This window comes from Lissotriton vulgaris, chromosome 8 (assembly GCF_964263255.1).
Source record: "Lissotriton vulgaris chromosome 8, aLisVul1.2, whole genome shotgun sequence".
In the NCBI taxonomy this organism is placed as follows: domain Eukaryota; kingdom Metazoa; phylum Chordata; class Amphibia; order Caudata; family Salamandridae; genus Lissotriton; species Lissotriton vulgaris.
This window is the reverse complement of record NC_141696.1, coordinates 1312845777-1312859934: the sequence shown is the minus strand read 5'-3', so window position 1 is coordinate 1312859934 and position 14158 is coordinate 1312845777. Positions and strand designations below refer to the sequence as shown.

Genomic DNA, 14158 nt, shown 5'->3' with positions numbered 1-14158 from the left:
TTAATTGCCCTATGGGCCAGTAAAAGTGCCTTGAATTCAACCCGTTTCTGTATAGGTAGCCAATGGAGAGAGCGGCGATGGGGGGAAATATGTTCTCTGAGGGAAATCCCGCATACTAATCGGACTGCAGCATTTTGTACAATTTGAAGCCGATGGCAGAGGCCTACGGCAAGTCCAACATACAGGCCAGTGGAATAATCCAGGTGTGATGTAATTAATGCTTGGTCTATTGTTCTTCTTGTATTGCTGGGTAAAAAGTTAATCAGTTTTTTTACCATCCTTATTTTAGAGAAGCAGGCGGCAGAGACTGTATGAACTTGATTGTGAAAGGAGAGAGCAGAATCCCATCTGACTCCGAGATGCTTTACAGATTCTTTAGGAGTAGGGGGGGAGCTTAAATCATGTGGCCACCACAAATTGGAGTCCAGCGGGGATGATTGATGGAAAAAAAGAACCTCTGTCTTTCCCGCGTTCAATCGTAGACAGTTGTTATCCATCCAACCTGCAACTTTACGCAGGCAATCTTTTAGTGGATCGAATGTGGTATCTGAGATATTTTCATATGAAAAGAGCAGTTGGATGTCATCCGCGTATGATGTCGCTTTGATTCCCAACTGGGCAATCAGTTCAGCCAAAGGGGTAAAATAAACATTAAAAAGAAGGGGACTCAGGGAAGAGCCCTGAGGGACTCCCCATTTAAGCGGGCGACTATCTGAGGTGAAAGGGGGAGTAAACACTGCCTGGGTGCGATTGGACAAGAAGATGACATCCATTTCAAGGTCTAGCCTTGAATTCCTATCGAATGGAGACGGTTGAGAAGGACAGGGTGAGAGACGGTGTCGAATGCTGCTGATAAATCCAGCAGCACCAACACCGCCCTCGCTCCTGTATCTAATTTCCATCGAACCGCATCCGCCATCTCGATCAATGCCGATTCTGTACTGGTGCCCTGTCGAAATCCATGCTGTGAATGATGGAGTAAGCCTTGTGTTTCCAGAAACTTTGCTAGCTGCTGTTGTACCAGTTGTTCCAATATCTTCGCAGGTGCTGGTAACAGTGAAATGGGCCTATAATTGGCTGGCTCATTAGGATCAGCGTCAGCCTTTTTCAGAATAGGGATGATGCGCGCATGTTTCCACGAGTCCGGAAAGACGCCGGTGCTCAGGGAATCATTCCAAATACTATTCAGAGCTGGATTGAATATAGGGGCAAGGGCTTTGTACTGTTTGGCAGGCCAGGGGTCTATTGGCGAGCCAGATCTACAACTAGAGAGTTCCGAAAGTGATCGGTCAAGGGAAATCTTATCGAACTCTGAAAAGATCTGAGATGGAGCAGGACGGGGTTGTGAAAGGGCTATGGGATTATCCGCTGTATTGGTAAGATTTTTACCGGGGAAAGAATCATAGATAGTGGCAATTTTCTCCTCAAAAAAGTCTGACAGACGATTACAAAGAGATTGGGATGCCTGGGACTGACGTGTGAGAACAGAAGGGTTTGTAAAGGATCTGACAGTGTTAAAAATTTCCCTGGTTGAGCCATGGGCATTATTAATTTTCTCCTCTAGATAGGCTCTTTTGTGTTCTAGAATCCTTTTCCTGTCATTTTTCAATGCAGATTTATATTCCCATTTACTTTCCATAGAGTATGAAAGTCTCCAATGTCTCTCCAGAGATTTACAGGCAGACTTACATTGTCGAAGTTCATCTGAATCAATCAATCAATCAATCAAAGACATTTATAGAGCGCACTTCCTACCCGTAGGGTCTCGAGGCGCTTGGGGGGGGGGGGGGTGCCGCTACTGCTCGAACAGCCAGGTCTTGAGCTTCGTCCTGAAGGAGAGGTGGTCTTGGGTCAGGCGCAGGTCGGCCGGGAGGGAGTTCCAGGTCTTGGCGGCCAGGTAGGAGAAGGACCTTCCTCCTGTAGTGGCTCTGCGGATGCGTGGGACGGCGGTGAGGGCGTGGCTGGCGGATCGGAGGTGGCGTTTGGGAGCGTAGAAGTTGATTCGGTTGTTGAGGTAGCTCGGGCCTTGGTCGTGGAGAGCTTTGTGCGTGTGGGTAAGGAGGCGGAAGGTGATTCTCTTGTTGACCGGGAGCCAGTGCAGGTCTCTTAGGTGTCCGGAGATGTGGCTGTGTCGTGGGATGTTGAGGATGAGTCTGGCTGAGGCGTTCTGGATGCGCTGGAGTCTCTTCTGGATCTTGGCGGTGGTTCCGGCGTAGAGTGCGTTGCCGTAGTCCAGTCGGCTGGTGACGAGGGCCTGGGTGACGGTCTTCCTGGTCTCTGTGGGGATCCACCAGAAGATCTTCCGAAGCATGCGCAGGATGTTGAAGCACGACGAGGAGACGGCGCTGACTTGCCTGGTCATGGAGAGGGAGGAGTCCAAGATGAAACCCAGGTTGCGTGCGTGATCCGTCGGTTTGGGTGCGGTGCCCAGGGCGGGGGGCCACCAGGAGTCGTCCCAAGCGGAGGGCGAGGAGCCCAGGATGAGGACCTCCGTCTTATCTGTGTTCAGCTTCAGGCGGCTCGTCGTCATCCACTCGGCTACCTCTCTCATCCCTTCGTGCAGGTTGGCTCTGGCGGCGGCGGGGTCGTTGGTCAGGGAGAGGATCAGCTGGGTGTCGTCGGCGTAGGAGATTATGTTGAGGTTGTGTTGGCGTGCGATGGCCGCGAGGGGGCTCATGTAGACGTTGAAGAGAGTCGGGCTCAGTGAGGATCCTTGAGGGACGCCGCAGATGACTTTGGTGGCCTCTGATTTGTACGGTGGTAGGCGGACTCTTTGTGTTCTTCCGTCGAGAAAGGAGACGATCCATTCCAGCGCCTTTTCCTGGATTCCGACGTTGCTGAGGCGCTGCACTAGGGTGCGGTGGCAGACCGTGTCGAAGGCCGCGGAGAGGTCTAGGAGGATGAGGGCCGCTGTTTCCCCGTTGTCCATCAGGGCTCGGATGTCGTCAGTGGCGGCGATGAGGGCGGTCTCGGTGCTGTGGTTGGCATGGAATCCGGACTGCGATGGGTCGAGGGATCCATTCGTCTCGAGGAAGGCAGCCAGCTGCTTGTTGACGGTCTTCTCGATGACTTTGGCTGGAAACGGGAGTAGAGAGATGGGGCGGTAATTCTTGAGTTCGGTGGGGTCTGCTGTAGGTTTCTTCAGTAGAGCGCTGAGTTCGGCGTGCTTCCAGCTCTCGGGGAAGGTGGCGGTGTCGAATGAGGTGTTGATGATGTCCCGCAGGTGGGGTGCGATGACAGCGTCGGCTTTGTTGAAGACGTGGTGAGGGCAGGGGTCGGTCGGAGATCCGGAGTGGACGGAGTTCATCGTGTGGATGGTGTCTTCGGTGTTGACCGGGGTCCAGGTGCGGAGGGTGGTGGTGGGTGGCGTTGCTGCGGTCGTGGCGTGCGTCGGTTGAGTGCTGAAGCTGTAGTGTATGTCCGCGATCTTGTTGTGGAAGTAGGAGGCGAGGGAGTTGCAGAGGTCTTGCGAAGGGGTGATGTCGTTGTTTCCGGCGTTGGGGTTGGAGAGCTCTTTCACGATGTTGAAGAGTTCCTTGCAGTTGTGTGCGTTGTTGTCCAGTCGGTTCCTGAAAGCCAATTTCTTGGCGCTGCGGATCAGTTGGTGGTGTTTCCGAGTGGCGAGCTTGAGGGTGGTCCTGTTGTCCGGCGTCGGTTCCCTTCTCCAGGCTTTCTCGAGGGCTCGGCAGTTCTTCTTGGAGCTCTTGAGTTCGTCGGTGAACCAAGGGGCTCTCTTACTGCCGGGTCTGCTGGGCGGGGTCCTCAGTGGGGCGAGTTCGTCCGCGGAGTTGCTGATCCACTTCGTGAGGTTCTCGGCGGCCTGGCTGGGGTTTGCTGAGCTGGCCGGAGGGTGCTGGCTCAGGGAAGCGGCGAGCTGGTCGGCTGTGATCTTGTTCCAGCTTCTTCGGGCAACCTGTTGCTGGTGGTGGTGGGTCGTCGTTCTTCTGAAGGTGAAGTGGATGCATCTGTGATCTGTCCAGTGGAGTTCTGTGGCGTGGCTGAAGGCGATGTCTTTGCTGGATGAGAAGATGGCGTCGAGTGTGTGTCTGGCGAGGTGGGTGGGGGTGGGCACCAACTGCTTGAGTCCGAGGTTGGCGAGGTTGTCGAGCAGGGTGCTGGTGTTGCAGTCGTTGTTGTTCTCCAGGTGGAAGTTGAAGTCCCCCAGGAGGATGTAGTCGGCGGAGGGGAGGGCGTGCGGGCTGACGAAGTCGGCGATGTCCTCGCTGAATTGAGTGCGTGGTCCCGGAGGTCCGTAGATCAGGGTGCCTCTGAGGGTGGTCTTCGGGTCGGTGTGGATCTGGAAGTGCAGGTGTTCGGCGGAGGGTGGGGTGTTGTCGGTGCTGGTCGTGATGCGGATGGTGTTCTTGTGGATGATGGCGATGCCTTCTCCCACCTGGTTGGCGTTGCGGTCCTTCCGGGTGATCTTGTATCCTTCTGGGATGGCGATGGCGATGTCGGGCGCTGAGGAGGCGTTCATCCAGGTCTCCGTGATGAAGGCAACGTCGGGGGCTGTGGTGTCGAGGAGGTTCCAGAGTTCGATGGCGTGTCTGTGGACGGAGCGGGTGTTGAGCAGGATGCACTTGAGGTGGGTGCTGCTGGTGTTTGGCATGGCAGGTGCTGGTGTCGGGCAGGTCCGGATGCAGGTGAACTTGCAGGTGTTGCAGCTGAAGGGTCCATGGACGCGTCGTGGGGTGGCTCTGCAGCATCCAGAGACTCGGCCGGTGTTGAGTGCGATGAGGGTGGCGGCGGTGTACGTCAGGCGGGTTGGTCGGGTTCCTCGAGGGCCAGGGGTCCTGGCACTGGGCGCGGTCCAGGCGCGGACGGGCGCAGACGGGCTTACCTTTGGCGCGCCTTTGGCACACAAACGGCGCGCCCGCTGCGCGTGACAGCTGCGCGTTCGCACGGTCGCCATATAAGGCGAAGTGCGCGGGTGGGCGGAGCAGCTGGGAGGCGGGAGCGGGGAGGGTACAGAAGAGAAAAAGGGGCGGGGTAAGCGGCGGTGGCGGGAAGCGGGGAGGGAGAGCGGAGGGCGGCGAGGTAGGCGGGCAAACAGGAAGGAAAACGCTAACACGCGCACAGATGTACAAAAAGAAAAAACAGGCACAAATGGATGGAAAAACAAACTAACACCAGTTCAGGCAGCCGGCAGGCGAGCACGGACCACGCCGCTCGGAGGAGGGGGCGTGGTCAGCGGCAGCGAGACAGGCAGCGAGGTAGTAAGGCAGGGCAATGGGGCACACGCAGCAGCTGGTGGCCGTGCGGCGCGGGGGTGTCCCACTACCATGGCGAGGATGGGACAGAACAATATGTTTTAATCGGCCTGATTGGGGCGATTGAATCTATAGCCAAGGTTATCCAGTCATTGAAATTAGTCAGCCTGGAGTCCAAATCGGTAGCCTCGCTGGGGTTCTGCGAAGCCAGTAGCGCTCTTAAGCTTTCTGGGCAAATTTTGCTCCAGTTACGTCCCATAGTTTTAGCTAAAACTTGAGGTCTCGCTTGATGGGGTAACAAAATCAAAAAAGGAACAAAATAGTGATCAGACCAGATCACCGGATAAGGAACATCTGTCGTCAGACCAACATGATTGGAGCATATAAGGTCAAGGGTATGACCCGCTTTATACGTAGGGCAGGAAATCAGAGGATTTAAGCCGCCAGCAGACAGTGTATTAAAAAAATTTGTGCTTATTGGATCAAGTATGTCTTCCACATGAAGATTAAAATCACCAAGTAAGGTGAAATTAGCATATCGAAGGCTAGCCTGGAGGACATAGTCCAGGAAGTCTGGAAGAAAAGCAGTTTTAGATTTGGGGGGGCGATAGATTAATAACCCTGTAAAAGTAGAATTCGCAGCTAATTTAATGGAGAAAGGAAGAGCCTCTATGGCTTCTATCTGTGTATAAGGAAATGAAGCAAAAGTCCAAGAAGATCTATAAACAATGGCAACTCCTCCACCTCGTGTAGAAGTTTGTCTATTAGCACAGGATATATGATACTCAGGAGGGATAGCCAGAGATAAGGCGGGATTTGTTTCCTCCCCTAACCAAGTCTCTGTTAAGAAGAGAATATCCCAATTGTTGTCCATAAGGGATTGAGCTATGTCCAATGAGTGTTTGACAAGCGAACAGCAGTTAATAAGGCCTGCCTTGATGCAAGTTTTTTTATGACAAGTTAAAGGACATTGAAAGGAGGTTTGAGGCGGGGAGAAAGTCCCCGAAAAGCTATCTGCATGATCAGCTTTACAGGGGATACACGGAAAAGACCGAGTAGTAAGGGCTGAAGGAATGTTATTGAAAAAATCACAATGGTGTGCCCTTAGATCAAGTAAAGTACTCCTATCATACCTTAGTAAGGAATGTGTGGCAGACTCAGCATGGAGGGTGGCCATGGTCGCAGTCTGGTCGCGGACGGGCGCAGACGGGCAGGACTCTGGCATGACTCCGGCGCAGATCCGGCGCGCCCACAAAGCGCGTCCGCTGCGTGGAGTCATGCCTCTTCCTTTTATAGTGTCCGTCAGGGTGCGTGGAGACGCTTCCCCACACTAAGATGGCCGCTACAGATTACACCCCGCCCGGGAACCCGCTGTCTCAGCCCTAAATTGGCTGGTGCAAGTCTGGGTCTCTGAGGGGCACAAGGAAGGATCAAGGGGTAACACGCTTTTAAATCAGCTGTGGACCAGATGGACGGTAGTGGCGCTGCTATCAGCGTGTGAGGTCTAAACGTTGCGATAATTAAAAATAATGCCGAGTGTCAGGTAAGGGCAGTGCTGGAGTTTTAAAAATGCAATAAGGCAGGTAACAAATAAAATAAGCAACACAACACAACCTCCCGGCTTCTGCCTCAGGAGGGAATAACAATCACGCTAGAATAAGCGCCTATGTCGAAGGAGTCCTTTTATAGTGTCCGTCAGGGTGCGTGGAGATGCTTCCCCACACTAAGATGGCCGCTACAGATTACACCCCGCCCGGGAACCCGCTGTCTCAGCCCTAAATCGGCTGGTGCAAGTCCGGGTCTCCGAGGGGCACAAGGAAAGATCAAGGGGTACCACGCTTTTAAATCAGCTGTGGACCAGATGGAAGGTAGTGGCGCTGCTATCAGCGTGTGAGGTCTAAACGTTGCGATAATTAAAAATAATGCAGAGTGTCAGGTAAGGGCAGTGCTGGAGTTTTAAAAATGCAATAAGGCAGGTAACAAATAAAATAAGCAACACAACACAACCTCCCGGCTTCCGCCTCAGGAGGGAATAACAATCACGCTATATCAATGATAATACATACAACCAACCCTTGTGAAAAACAGCAACACTTGACTAGATTACTCCAAGACTTCAATTTACTTCAGTTCTTAATAGGTGTCCGGACTGCACATAAGGCAACATTATCAAAACAACTTTAAAATATGCCTTTTTGTGCTCCATTGATTTAATTACGTATTTATTATTTATTCATGTGTTATTATCATTTACAATCACATCTGTAATTGTATTTCAACGAATACCAAAGTCAATAAATATTATCTGAAATTAAAATATGCCTTATGACTATACCTTAATAGGACTTCCATCAGGTGTGAGCACCTCCCCTGAAAGCGCCATCATCTTCAGGGCCATAAGCGCTATGGGTTTGGCATGACTAAGACTCTTCCTGTGGAGCCCAGCAGCGACACAATATGCATCGCCTATTGTCTCTACCTGCAAAAAACAGAAAAAAAGAAAAACATAAGCATCAAAATCCCTAAAGTTGAATAAATGTAGCTTGAACAGCACAAACAACTATTGACATGTCAATTAACTAGAGCAAACAAAGTATCTAAAATTAATTCTCAAAATGAGGCCTCCCGTTGCTAATTGTAAGCAGCAAATGAACTATGGAAGCGTTATCCCACGGGTGGTCTATGTAAAATGCTACCATCACACATTAAGAATACATTGACTGCCTGAATATTGCACTATCGTGCTCATTACAAACTACTGCATTAAAGCTGTTGCCTTGTAAAGCTCTCCCAAAAAATTGGAAATAATGTATTTTATTGAATGATACTGTAGCCTTTCATTGTAGATTTCCTTCCTTAGACAAAGCTAACACCAACATACATCTAAAGTTGGTCAATTGATTACCATTAAATTAGAAAAAAGTTATACACTTTGGGGAATATTTCCAAGTATTGCACTGCAGGACAGTGCAGCAAATCACCTTGCTGCCCTGTCCTGCTTCACAGGGAAATGTTAGAAATGCACTGTATTTATCCAATGTGGCGCATTCTGGTCCTTTCCCCTTGTGCTGTCGCTGTCTTGGCAATGTAGCACCAACACAGGCACCCCGTGCATCATGGTGCAAGGGTGCCTGTGCTGCAAGCAGGGTTGTTTTTGTGCATGAAGTGGCACCTTCCTGCACATCTCCAATGCAGAGAGGCTTTTTTCTATTTCTATGTGTGCTGCTTGATGCAGCACTCATAGAAAGAGGAAAAAACGAGGAGAAATACACATATTTCTCCTTGTTAACTCTTTCCTGGGGAGGTGTATCTTTTTGGCGCATTCCCAGGGTTGCCAGGTTTGGTAAACCTATGACTGCACCAAAAACCGTGGGAGTTACTTGGGACCACCCACCACAGTGCCCATGGAGCCACTCCCTTGAGCAGAGTAATGAAATGCAGCGATTTGCACTGTGTTGCATAAATCCATATTTTTGAAGTCAATCAAAGCCACGCAAAGTGGCTTCAAAAACATGACTTTGCATCACACATGTACCATGTAGAGTGGTGCAAGCATGACACAAAGCTCGCATAACAATGCCCCTTTATTTCTAGTGCTTTGCCAAGCAGATGAAATGTTTACTTCCATTTTGCAGCACAGACTTTCAAATTCCTTTTCCACCAATGATTGGCATATTTGATTACAAGAAAGTGGAGTTGGACTAGTGCTTAAATATGACATTTTCTTTAAATCTGTCTTAGGTCTAAAAATTAAACTACATACATACATTTTCTACCATGAACAATTAGCCATTTTCCCTAATCCATAGCACCTTTGATTTGGAATAGATGGTGAAAAACAGATTAGCAAAGAATATATTAAAATGTGAGACCTAAATTGCTAATGCAAACAGAGGTGGTTCATAAAGTGAGACATCATTAGGTGAACGGTGATACGAAAAAAGTTAATTGTGTGACATTAGAGGAAAGGTGATAAACAGTTTGAAATATTTTGGCTGTAGGTCTTCAGTAGCAGCAGTGCAGTTTTTTAAAATGTGCATAATTTCTCCCTTTTTCACGTTTCCTAATTCATCAGTTCCAAATGGATGACGAGTTTGAGTAGCTTATCCTGCCTTATTTTTCACAGTATTTCCTTGAAGGATTAAAGGTGTCAGAGTGTAATAAAAACATAGGAAGCAGCTGGAGAGCTCTCCAATAACAGTGTCTATTTTTATTTTTTATGTGTTGTTCACATAACGTTTCTATCCAAAGAGCCTACAATATGTAAAAGGTGAATACAATACCATGCCCATTAACCATAAGAATATAGAAAAAACAGGCCCTGAACAGTTTACCAAATTATACATCTAAACAGAAAAAGTAGTGTAAAATGATGGTTTTAGATTTTGAAAAAAAGACTCTGGTGACAAAGGTGAGTGAAAAACGAACTGTAATTTTCAGCTCAATTATAATTTTGAACAAGGTTCTAAACATATGTTCTGTTATGTGTATTTGTAAAACGCACAATCAACTGTGAAGGTATCCTGGCCATTAGCAGGTGTGTGTGCCCATCCTTGCATGTAGGAGGTTTAGTTGAAAAAAGAGATCTTCAGCTTCCTGCCGAATTCAAGAATAGAAGAAGAGGCCCTGATATGAAGAGGGGGGCTGTTCCATGCTTTAGGAGTGATGAAAGAGAATGCCCGTCCTCTTGATCTGGTTGTGTGTATGTGTGGGATATGTGCGAGCAGGAGTCCTGCAGAGCTGAGGTATTTGGATTGCTGATGGAAGGGGATGCAACTGTTAAGGTGGGTTGGGCCTGAGTTGTGTAGTGCCTTGAATGTGTGTGAGAGTATGAATTGTGCACTTTTGTGTATTGGGAGCCAGTGGGACTCTCTGAGAGTGTAGTGTGATGTGAGTTCTGTGTGTGAGGTTGAGGATGAGTCTGGCTGCTGAGTTCTGGATCATTTTCAGACTTCTAGTGAGTTGCTTGGCGATCCCAACGCAAAGCGTGTTCACAAAGCCCACCTTGCTAGTGACTAAGGTGTGAGTAACAGTTTTTCTAGTGTTGCTTGGGAGCCATTTGAAGATCTTCCTAAGCTTCTTCAGGGTGTGGAAGCAGAATGCAGTGATGGTGTTGACTTGTACAGTCATATCCCTTTTGCTGTCATTGATGATTCCGAGGTTTGTGGAATGCGTTCTGGGTGTGGGTCTGAGTTCAACTGGTCACAAACTAAAGTCCCATGGTGCGGCGTTCTTGCCAAAGACCACTCTTTCTGTCTTGTCAGTGCTGAGCTTAAAACAGGTGGCGTTCATCCAGATAGCGACTTTGATAATGCAAGTGGTGTTCTTGTTTCTTGTGTTGCTTGTTCGATTTTTCAATTTAGACCCATGGCAAAGCCCCCACTCCCCTTATCAATAGCTATAAGTCTCCCTTAAGGAAGACCTATTGATCCCAAGGCAGGGAGCTGTATTTTATTAAGTAGGGCATGTATTTGTTATATGTGGCCTGACTGCAGCACTTCTAAACTGTGTTTGTAGCTCCATCGGCTAACACAGAGTTACTGGCTGACCACTCAGCCCGGCTAACTTCTGAATGGGATCACTGAGATGGGTACTGTAAGGTATTGAATTAATCGTGGCATTAAATCCCACTTGATGCCCAAGTCGAATTTAATGTCAGTATTACAGAAATGCATCTTTTAGAAAGTTGCCACTTTGTGACCCAGTTTTCCAGTGGCCTCCATGGTCACTGGCCCCCAGTCAGCTTTCTGACCTTCTGGCGAGCGGTGGAACAACTTCCAGGTTTAAGAATATTAGCATCCGGTACAGTGCGATGTGTCACCTCCCCTTCACATGAAGCCACTTAGAGTCTTAGGCCAAAGGTTGAGCTTCAAAGGTGAAGCCACCTTTGATGGGCAAATGATGATTGCACTCTTGAGGGGATGCCCTTTGTTAGGTAGACATGCTGGCGGTGGGACCAGAAAGGGGAGTCCAGTGCACAAACTTGTTTTCTAGTGGGCAATTAGCCCACTGGTATCACTCCTTCAATTCCAAACATCCGAGGAAGTTTTCAGACATCTTGAGAGCAGGCACAATAATGCACTCAGGGATTGTTAGATGCCAGACATTGTCAGAAAGTCATCACCAAGAGGGAGGAGACCTCGCAGCCCATTGTCTAGTGACCGCATCATCCCCAGAGGGCACTTTCCTGGAATACATATGGCACCCCTGGCACCCTGAACTTTAGATCATGTCGGAACTGGGGAAAGTACCAAAGAAGGACTGCCCTGCTGACCACTTGTTTTGGCAAAGAGAGGCTACACTGTATGCTGGACTGCACCTGCCACACCTTGGGCTAGCAAAGACAATACTGTGGCTGTGGCTATTGGCTTAGGGGAAAGTAATTTCCAAGCCTCAGACCAAAGAGGTGACTCCGAGGGCCAGTCAGCTGACACCTTTGAACCAGTATCAGGGCCAACAAAGCTGAAGTAGCCCAACTTGAAAAATCTGTATCCACTCCAGAAGAATCACCGCTGACTGCTGGTGGGTGCTCCAGGAGATCAATTCTCAATGAAAAAAACTTGCACCCGAGCCAGCTGGATCTGATAGTGTCTCCTAAGTTCAGGTTGGTTGCCCAAGAGATACATCAGCCTCCGCAAAAGGATTTTGTTTGGACACCTGTGGCCAGAGACTGTTAGCCCAGCCGCAGCTGGCCTTTAACTCTTTCAAGATAGACTTCAAGGGACACTGGCCTCTGTGGCCAATGCCGCTTGACCCATGAACCAAGGAATACCTGCAAAGGCACACCTCCGACTGCACAGCACCCAGAGCATCCTTCAGCATCTTCCATCTCCTGCATCTCCAGCATCAGGATCACTCCATTGAAGTTTATGCTGGTGGTGCTGTAAAGTTTGGAATTGGACTGGAAAACACTTCTGTGGCCAGGTAACTGTCCAAATACTCCTTGTTGGACCCCCAGACCTTCTCCCTGTCAAATTTGGTCACCCAAGGTTGGCCAGATTAGTTGAATTCAACTCTTGCAAACGTTTCAAAAGATTACTAACTTTACAGTTAACAATGCTTGTTTGCAGATAAACTGAGATTTAAGTTTTCTTTCAAAATCTGTATCGCCGGAATCCTCTAGTGGGTTATGCTCATTTTAGACTCTAAATATTCATAAAATATAATCTATTTGTATAAATTGATGTTGGATTTCTTTCATGTTTTGTGAGTTTCTTATTGTGCTGTTTGGTACTGTTAACTACTTTCCACTTGTTCCTTTGTTTAAGCCTTGCTGCTCGATGCCATAGCTACACAGGGTTGAACATAAAATTTCACAAAAAAGCCTGACTGGACTCAAGACAGTTTTTGTGAATGTATTACACAGTAAGACCGCACAACCAAACTTTCTAATACACCCAAATCCTCACACTACCCTAGATTAAAATGTCTCCACATTTCAAATAAAAAAGGGAAAAATTTAATTTATATGCAGTTCTTCACAGGTTTAAAGTTGCACACTGTAGTAGGACTTAACACTTTTCAAATCACACCCTATACAACATTGAGCTTTTGTCCTTGCACGAGGTGAGACTGAATAGGGTATAGTCGGGCTAACCTGAGTAATGTTAAACCTGGCCTGGATGGCTGGAAATCCTTCACATATTTTACAAGGGCTGAAAAATGAGAAAACACAAGCGGACCAAATGTTGTTCATTCCTCTTTCAAAGCCTAATTTGCAGCACAATGGGGCATATCCACAAGGACATTGTGCCACTGGAACATCACTTTCACTGACGTTCCTGTGGTGCAATGCATTGCTCCAAATTTACAAAGTGGCGTTAAGTCACTTTTTGTGGCTTAATGCTGCTTTGTAAATATGGTGCCCTTTCATTGAAAGGGGCTAGCAATGGGTGTTGCTGTGGGCATTCCACCGCAACACCCATTGCTTTTTGACGCAGCTCTAGATTTACAAGGATTTGTAAATCTGAGGCAGTGCTATGGAGGTGCAGGCCTTAGAATGGTGATACGAGTAACCCTGGGCCGAACACTACGCTACGCTCGTGGAATGTGTGTAGTTTGCACAACTAGGCGCTACCTGATTCGCATATAGCACAGTGCAAAAGGGCGCAGCATATCGTAGTTGGCATTTTTTGCTTGCTCGCGGTCCTCAACATCAAGTTGGCGACCGCGCGCGAGCAAAATCACCATCCCGATGAGACTTTTTCCTCGTTTGCGATCAGAAACATCAAGTTGCCGATCGCGAGCCTGGAAAATAAACCTCCCAGAGAGATTCTCAACGCGGGGGTCAGGTTTCTCATTGCGAGTGGCCCGGTATGCTCGCGACCGCTCGCGCTGGAAAACTACCAGTCCGTGTTGAGAAAGCTGCCGCTGGAGTACAAATCTATTCGAGCGGCAGAAAACGACTGCTTGCACTGTGCAAGATGCAGTTTTTAATGATTGCACAGTGCGGACAAGCATCCGGCACTGTGCAATCAGTGCGAACAGCATGTTCACTACTGCACTATGCAGTTCGCTTAGCTACGCTTAGCGTGCGTAGTGCAAAGTGCACTTCCTGTAGCTACGCGTAGCGCTACTACGCAAACTATGCCCAGGGTTAGAAACAAGGAAAGACGCTTTTATTTCTCCTTGTTTTTCCTTTTTTTTTTAAACATAGAAAGAGCAAAACGCCATGAATGATTGTTTATTTGAGGGAAGGTGTCCCTTTCTGCACATAAACAGTCATTAGAAAAATGACGATTTGCAACTTCTATGTGTGCTGCAGAATGCAGCACCCATAGAACTAACAAATGGCCATTGTTGTTTATCTGTAGAAAGGGACACTGATTATGGCCCCAGGGCCTTCATCCCCCAGGGTCCAGCCTTTCATTTCTTTTTTATCCTAAAATGGAGTGGGGCCATGAGGCTACCCTCATGGGCCTATCTTGGCCACAGGGACCACATCCTTC

General features: G+C 48.5%; 1 protein-coding gene across 3 annotated transcripts in view; it reads right to left on the bottom strand.

Annotated features, from left to right (window-relative positions):
• Positions 1-14158, bottom strand: part of GUCY1A2 (guanylate cyclase 1 soluble subunit alpha 2) — a 1137327-nt gene that overhangs the window by 322400 nt on the left and 800769 nt on the right. For all 3 annotated transcript variants that reach the window (XM_086933481.1, XM_086933483.1, XM_086933482.1), the window contains exon 6: positions 7546-7689. In XM_086933481.1, the coding sequence (XP_086789607.1) occupies positions 7546-7689 (144 nt within the window). The remainder of the gene's footprint in view (positions 1-7545; positions 7690-14158) is intronic.